Source organism: Mus pahari, chromosome 5 (assembly GCF_900095145.1).
Source record: "Mus pahari chromosome 5, PAHARI_EIJ_v1.1, whole genome shotgun sequence".
Taxonomy (NCBI): domain Eukaryota; kingdom Metazoa; phylum Chordata; class Mammalia; order Rodentia; family Muridae; genus Mus; species Mus pahari.
Genome location: NC_034594.1, coordinates 152,919,576 through 152,928,296, shown reverse-complemented (window position 1 = coordinate 152,928,296; position 8,721 = coordinate 152,919,576). Strand labels below are relative to the sequence as shown.

Here is an 8,721-nt window from a genome sequence, read left to right as displayed (position 1 = left end):
AATTACTGAATATACTCCTCTGCAGACTATGAGTGTAACATGCACACTGAACAGAAATGACTTTCATGCTCACGCTCGGATCCCAGGACATCTTGAGTCTATACAAACACTCCAGTACATGAAAAAGCCTAAAACCAGGAACACTTGCAGTATCAAACACTTTGGGTACTAGTTATTTATTTTTATTTTTTGGTTTTTCGAGACAGGGTTTCTCTGTATAGCACTGGCTGTCCTGAAACTCACTTTGTAGACCAGGCTGGCCTCGAATTCAGAAATCCNCCTGCCTCTGCCTCCCGAGTGCTGGGATTAAAGGCATGCACCACCACCGCCCAGCTAAACCTGGGTCTCCTTGAAGAGCACCCAGTACTTTTAANTGCTGAGCCATCACTACAGCCCCAAGGTTCTGATTTTTAAACTTTATTTATTTTGCCATCAATTTTCTCACTCTGGGGAGTAATAGGGAATGAAAATTCTAGTATATTCCTTTTGGTAAACGTGTGTTCACCTGTCTGTATTAAAGAATACACTACTTAGTCATGGTGCTTGGGATATTGTTTCTTTAAATTGATGCTGTACTTGAAGAGCTTTGTGGAAATGGATCTGATAGGAAACAAGCTGGAGGCCTGGCGTTCAAGTCAGCATGGGTTCCATAGGAAGCTGGAGGCCATCCTGGCCACAATGGTGAAGAGAAGTGAATTAAGATGTGCTTTGGCCCCTAACAGATACACAGACATACAGTTTTTGGCTGCATGAAAAAAAGCTGGTTTGGGTTGCTCAAGTGTCACGCTCAGTGGGTAACTGGCGGCCATTTATTATCTGGAAGCAGCTGCTTCTCTTCCATAAGACAGTGGTTAAGACATGGCCTCCAAAATCCACTGACATTACACGAGCTCCTGTCTGTCCTTGGGTTTGACTTAAGATCCACCACATCCAGCACAGGGACTAAGATTCTTAATCCTATCAGTCCTGCATCAGTGTGGTCTGTCCCACCTAGAGGCGTGCCACACGCCCCAGGAGCCATTATAAAATAGGTTATCTCCCACATCACAGCAAAGGTGGCCCTGGAAAATACTTTATAACCTGGTCATCTGCAGGACAAAAAGCAACACTTCTCTTCTTGTCAAGTCTGGACAATTTAAAGTCCATTATGATTCACAGGGGAAACTAGCCAGTCAGAAAGACTTTGGTATTTTTTTCAACTAGATAAACAGATATCATCTAAGGCATTTCTTACTCTATCTCAATGAATAAAGACAACTAAGTGCTTCAGGAAACTGTATTAACAGAAACATCAACGAGTTACAGATAAACATTTTAATTGATTAAATATATTACTTTCAAGATCTTTTTGAAATCGCACTTGTACGGTACTAATCAACAGCCAAAGGCAATAAAAAAGTTATAACCAAAAATGTTCAGATATGAACATGTGACAGAAACAGCTATGTAAAGTGACATACACTGCTCCCAAGAACAAGGTTTTTAGAAGATAATTTATCTTAACATGTGCAAGGACAAAATTGTAATCAAAGGCTGAAAGAAATATATATTAGTGCTTGCTTTTTAAAAGTTTATTTTACATTTTAAATACAGTATTTTTCTCATTAAAAAAAATCCTAACTCTGTGGTTTCTATATATACAGAAGAGCTGTGGGGCAGCCTAATGAATATTCTGGATGTAACAGCATAGACATTTGACTACTTCTGAAAGAAAATCCAAAAACACAAATTAAGCACTGGTTAGGAAAAAATAATCCAGTTTCTTAACAAACAAAAGAGAACCTATAAAACCAGGTATTAAAAACAGAAAGAAATGCAGCATATGAAAACCTCAAATAGCCTGAATGTAGTGACCTGTGCACACTGCAACTACCCAGTGGGACCCCTGAAGGGGCCTGTGATGTCAAAGTTAAACCTCAGACTTCAGTGACAATACAACACTGGGTGTGCACTGCCTCTGTCATTTGCTATCCACACTGCCCTCCCTTCAGATACTTAACGTCTTAGACAAATGTGAAATAATGGATGTGGATTTATTTTCATAAGAAAACTAAAGATATTTCTTTTACCACCAGCAAGTCATAATACAGATTAAAGCTGTAACATTTAAGCACGTGCATTTCCAATTTTCTCTAGACTGTAATTCCACACTGGGATTGTGGAGTGGTTTGTGCCCTAACAACACACAGAAGGAAATGTGGGCTGTCTCTGGCAGTGATTTCCTGTTAGTGCAATGGTACTCCTCAAATGTCAAATTATATTAAAGTGATTTTGCATATTTTAGTTCAGATTTTGCATAATTTAGTTGAGTAGGTGCCAGGTGAGTTTATAAAACTCCTGGCTATAGGTTTTTGTTTGTTTGTTTGTTTTTTAACAGAAAATAGTTTCAACTTGAGATGGTCCACAAAACTCTATCAAAACAAAGTCACCAAGTTCTGTTTTGTGAGCAGCAGTGTGAATGGCAAATGAAGGAAAGGCCTGTGAGTCCAAGGACCTGGTTGGACGGTGCTGAGGTCTTCTGTGAATCTCTGCATGTCAGTTATCTACTGCATTTGAATATTCTAAGTTTAAGATTCTCTCAGAAAATAATTCTCTGTAACACAACTAACTAAATATCTGTACCTAAAGCTAAACCAGCCTTGGTTACTCAGGTAAGATCAAGTTGAGGCCATTTGTTTTTCTAGTATACTCAGTGAAGTCTCAAACTGTTGCACTTAGTCAGCCAGTTGCATTGACGTAGACTAGTACAGAAGTATCCCCAGTTATAGCTCTAACTGTGGCTCTGCAGAACACACGCAGAGACAGCAATGCGCAAACCCCCCACCCCCCCAGCTAGGGCAGGGCAACGCTGGGACTTTTATTTTGGAGACTGAATATTAATGTGTAGCTCATGTAACTCCAATATCCACTAGCAGCTCTGCTGGTCAGCACCCAAGGGCTAAATGAGTCTTCTGAACTGCTTTTAACTTCAGAGCATTAATGCTAAGAGTCTCAAGGAATCCTGGTTCTCAACGAGTTCATAAACCATCAGAACAAAATCGAGAAGATAAACACGGACTCCTATGCGCCACAAAAGTCAAGGAAATTAAACATCATGTTCTGCTCAACCCTAGACTCCCGACTCTGTAACACCAGCTTTATCTAGTATAATAGACTCTGTAGTAGACTGACTTGGACCTCCACAGAGAGTAGGAGTTATCAAACTTGAGGAGATAGACTCCCCTCCCTGGATACTGGTGGCTGCCTGCATATACTTCCTCATGACAGTCCCGCCGGTACACAGGTACAATCTCATCCAGCAGAGGCTTGTTGGCGTTCTTTTTTGCTTTTTCTTCAGAAGTGACATTTTCTATGAGACAGTAAGAAAGAACAGAAGACACAGGTCACGTGTTAGATACGGGAATCACCTCACTCATCAAGCAATGAAACTACACGTTTTGAGGTAGTGTTCGTTAGGAATTCTCTTAACTCAGTCTCAACTGTGCATGCAGGCACATGTTCATCACTCACTTGAAGGCCTGACCACCACCATGCACAGTTGCTGGGCTCGGAGAGTGCAGTGACAGACACAGGGTAGAGGTCACAACCTGTACCTTCGGTGTTACTGATGCTCACATTCCTGGCCTTGTTTCACCTATTCTGTATCTATTCAGTTCCTAACTCCTTTTTTTTTTTTTTTTTTTTTTTTTTGGTTTTTTTGAGACAGGGTTTCTCTGTGTAGTCCTGGCTGTCCTGGAACTCACTTTGTAGACCAGGCTGGCCTTGAACTCAGAAATCCANTTGAACTCAGAAATCCACCTGCCTCTGCCTCCTAAGTGCTGGGATTAAAGGTCCTAATTCCTTCCTTATACATAACAATCTCAGTCATAGAAATGGTAGAAGGCAGTCTATAGCTTCTATATATTTTAAATATAAAAACTACAGTAGAGAGGTACGCAGAGGCAGCTACAAAGTGTCAGTTCCCTAGTCCTGTTTAACAGATGAAACACATGGATAAAAAATGAGCTCTCATTTTATCTCTGATAAAAAATCAGGACTCACACTGTTAATAGTTTCCTGGGCTAGAACAACATCAAGTGAGGAAAGAAACATTACTAGTCTAGAAGAACGAGATAATTACTCCAGACTGTCCCAGTCTAACACATTACATATAAACAACCTCAAGGAAAAAGACTTCTAGGTTTCTACCAGGGCAGAGTGAACCTGGCAATATCTATGAACTGTATTTTAATGCTCATGAGCCATGAATTTTAAAAGTGTGAGAAGCTCTCAAGAGGAATTTAAAGAAATAAAACAAGTTGTAGTATCTTATATCTTAGAAAATGAGGTTAAAAACTTATAGAATCTGAATAATTACAGACAAATTTACCAATACCAGAATCAATAATGGGTCATTAAGATAAGTATAATGTACAATTTAAGAAGTTAAAGACTAGAGAAACTAGTCAGGTAGTAGTGGTGCACACCTGTAATCCCAGTACTTGGGCAGCAGAGGCAGGCAGAGCTCTATGAACTTGAGGCCAGTCTGGTCTATAAAGTGAGTTCTAGGACAGCCAAGGCCATACAGAGAAACCCTTGGAGGCGGGGGGAATTCTAAACATTTGAAAGCTAAAAAAAAAAAGGAAAAAGGAAAGAAAGAAAGAAAAAAGAAAAGAAAAAAGAAAAGAAAAGAAAAGAAAAGAAAGAAAGAAAGAAAGAAAGAAAGAAAGAAAGAAAGAAAGAAAGAAAGAAAGAAGTAAAGGAGACCCAGATATGGTGGCTCACACCTATAATTCCAGCACAAAGGAAACAAGACAAGAAGGCTGTAATAAATTCAAGGCCAACCTAAACTACACAATGAGTATGAGAGCTGTCTGGGCCAGCTGTGAAATCCCAAATCAAAAGACAAGAAAAACTAAACCCTGTGGTGACATGACCTGTGATCCAGAGGAAGGAATGCCAAGGGCATTTTTGTGGACACAAGGTCACTCTGCCTACACACCAGCCTGAGCCACGAAACCCCATCTCAAATAGCAAAACAAAATAAAATCTCAGCACATATAAAGGAGACCCAAATAAAATTAGCTTTACTACAGCAATGCCTTCAATTAGTCTTTGATGCTGGGCCGGGGAGAAAGCCCAGTGGTTAAGGTTACTTGCTACACAGTTCAGGGGACCTAAGTTTGGTTTCCAGCATCCACATCAGGTGGCTCACAACCACCTCTAACTTCAGCACTCTGACACCCTCTTCTGATCGCTACAGATACACACTTCCACAGATAAAAATTAATTTTTTAAGAAAAAATGGTATTTTACTTACAAATGAGGGTTATAGGGTCACTTAAAACATACTACTGCCTATAAAGATATCTAAGAAATAAACTGGTTCATTAATTCAAACCCCATTTTTTTTTTTTTTTTTACATCCACAGAACTAAAGATTACTGAGATAGGTAAATAATGTACCTTTCAAAAAGTAAAAAAATTATTTTAATTTGTGTGAGTATGTGAATGATGTCATGTGAGTCCAACAGGAGCAGCAGCGCCCTTTATTAGATGGGGCTATGCAATTACTGGAGCTAGAGTTCCAGGAGTTGTGAGCTCCAGGATACGAGTTCTGGGAACTGAACTTGGGTCCTCTGGAAGAACAATGAGTGCTCTTAACCACTGAGCTCTCCAACCTCACCTTTCATCAGCCCTGTTTCTTCAGAGAAAACAAACTCTACCTTTCCAAACCTAAGGGAGAAAACCAGCTGGGGGTGATGGCGCACATTTTAAGTGTAACAATTGGGGAGGCAGTGGAAGAAGAAATTGCTGAATGTTCAAAGACCAGGCTGGTTTACAAAGTGAGTTCAAGACCAGCCAAAGCGGCATTACCACCCCAGACTCTTGTTCCATGGACTACACAGTACACACATGGATACATCAATGGTGCACAGTCATCATCTGGCACAGGCACAATGTGCCCAGTGAGCTAAGTCTCCACATAGATTCATTCCTAGTGAACAGTTCTTAGAATTAGTAAGATCTCACTATTCCTGCTCAAATGGAAATCTGAATGAATCAGTGTTTAGAAATGGTTAGAAATGTATGAGGGCTGGAGAGATGGCTCAGTGGTTAGGAGCACTGGCTGCTCTTCCAGAGGTCCTGAGTTCAATTCCCAGGAACCACATGGTGGCTTATAACCATCTGTTATGGGATCTCATGCCCTCTTCTGGTGTGTCTGAAGACATCCACAGTGTACTTATATAAATAAAATAAATCTTTAAAATTGATCTTTTTTTTTTTTTTTAAGAAAAAGGAAGGAAGAAAGAAAGAAATGTATATGAGTAGACAACCCCACCTTCCCTTTGAGACACATACAGCAGAGCTAAGGTCAAAGACCTCAGCTATGTTTTACCAGGTTCTCTTCTTTATAAAACCTTATGATTGCCTTATATCTTAATTTTTACTTGTACATTTGTGTCTATTTGTCAATATGTGTATCTTATATAAGCAGGTGTGTGAAAAGGCCAGAGGGAGGTGTCAGAACCCCTACCTGAAGGTGCAGGCGCTCTGAGCCTACATCAGTGCTGGGAACTGATACCCTGCAAGAGCAGTAAGTACCTGAGCCATCACTCCAGTCCATTTTACCAGCTGCTGCCCCAGTGGCAATAATCTCCAAACTTATTAGCTAGGGGGCAGAAGAGAAAGCAGTAAGGAATTTTCTTTTTAAAAATCTCTAATGGGGGGCTGGAGAGATGGCTCAGTGGTTAAGAGCACCAACTGCTGTTCCAGAGGTCCTGAGTTCAATTCCCAGCAACCACATTGTGGCTCATAACCAGCTGCAATGGGTTCCAACACCCTCAGCATGACAGCAACAGCATACTCACATATAATAAATAAAGAAAGAAATAAATTTTTTTTTTTTTTTTTTTTTTAAATCTTGGGGTGGTGAGATGGCTCAGCAGTTACGAACACTGACTAGTCTTCTGAAGGTTCTGAGTTCAAATCCCAGCAACCACATGGTGGCTCACAACCATCTGTAATGAGATCTGATGCCCTCTTTTGGTGTGTCTGAAGACAGCTATAGTGTACTTGCATATAATAAATTAAAAAAACAATGAAGAAAAAAATCTCTAATGGGCAGGACAAGAGAACATCAACCAAACCTTAGAGCAGAGCAATTTCTTTCCTTCCTTCTTACCTTTTTAAAAGATTCATTTTATTTTATGTGCACGAACTTTTGACCTGCATGTTTGCATATATGTATGTACAGGGAGTTCATGCCTGGTGCCTGCAGAGTTCCTCTGAACTACAGTTATGGGCAATTATGAACAACTATGTAGGTGCTGGGAATCAAGTGTGGGTCCTCTTCAGAAGGGAATGCTGTTAACTGCTGAGCCATCTCTCTCTAGCCCTTTGTCTTCAGTTTTTGAGACACAGTCTATCTTAGTAGCCCAGGCTGACCTGGAACTCACTATAAAGCCCAAGCTGGCATCAAATAATGATCTTCCAACCCCAGACTCCTTAGTGCTGAGATTATAGTTGAGGATAATCACATCCAGCCAGAGCTAAGAACTTCGTCTCTTCCTTTTTTGTTTTTCAAGTGCTAGGGATCTTGTGCATACAGAGCACAAACCCTACCTCTGAAAATACTCCTCGGGACTCTTATAAAGCATTCACAAAATCTTTCAGAGAAACACACACTTTCCTTTCTCTATATATATATATCTACAAGCAGTCTAATCTGAACTGAGTCTCTGCTGTATGAGAAAGGCTAGCACAGGCTTAGCTGCTGGCCCATGTTGCTGGGATGCAGGTAGTGCATGCAGCTAAACTGTTCAGATTTTACTTTTCCTTGACCCTTCTTCCTATTTTTGTTTTTGCCTAGTATTATAGGAAATGTCTCACTCTGCTGCTAGTACTTAGGAATAAATATTGTTAAAAACAAAATGCCAAAGCCTTGGAATTGCTCAGCCGTTAAGATAACTGGTTCTGGGTTGGTGAGATGGCTCAGCTTTCCAATATACAAGACTGTAAGTAAAACAACGTTCACAACCAAATAGACTTTCCTGTCATTTTAAAGAAATTCATGTTCTGGGCCTATGTGATAGATGGGCCTTCCTCAGAACCTTTTCACCCAACATCCCACTCCTGAACAGAGCACTCCCTGTCCGTGAGTGTTAGCAGGACTCAATGAGAGTCAAGGCCTACCTTCCTCCTCCTCCTCCTCGTCACTGGATTCACTGACATGCACACTGACAGCAGCGTTTGGAGAGTCTGTCCATTCAAAATAAACCCCAAACCCAATGTCATAACTGTCTGTGGCAAATTCCCAAAAGAGGTATGATCCTTCCTCATGGGTGGGGACTCGAACGGTGACTACTTCTCCTCGACGCACTGTAATCACAGAATCTGCATCCTGTCGAATCTTCTCTTTAAAGTCTTTGATTTGTGGTCTTGTCCACATGGATGGAGCTGCAATCACTGGAAGAGAGTCTAAAGGCAACAGGATTTACAAAAGCTGAAGCCAAAGGGTTCTTAGCCTGCAGAGAACATCTGTACAGGGTTATCTGTGTTCTGACACCGAGGGCAATCCAGCTAGCTCAGACCAAGGATAGAAGGGAACAGAAAGGCTTCTCAGGTTATTATAATATCAAAGGTCACAGGTGCTCAAAGGTCATCATACCCTTCAGTAAAACAGAAGCCACAATCTTACAAGTGACTTTTCTTCTTCTTCTTCTTCTTTTTTTTTTTTTT

The 8,721-nt window shown here is 40.6% G+C and overlaps 1 protein-coding gene across 1 annotated transcript in view; it reads right to left on the bottom strand.

Annotated features, from left to right (window-relative positions):
* Positions 1–1,262: 1,262 nt before the first annotated feature.
* Acbd3 (acyl-CoA binding domain containing 3) overlaps positions 1,263–8,721 on the bottom strand; it is a 31,400-nt gene continuing 23,941 nt past the window's right edge. Inside the window, exons 7-8 of the mRNA XM_021197688.2 lie at positions 8,176–8,460; positions 1,263–3,349 (exon numbers count right to left, since the gene is read on the bottom strand). Coding sequence (XP_021053347.1) covers positions 3,138–3,349; positions 8,176–8,460 — 497 coding nt within the window. The 3' untranslated portion in view covers positions 1,263–3,137. The remainder of the gene's footprint in view (positions 3,350–8,175; positions 8,461–8,721) is intronic.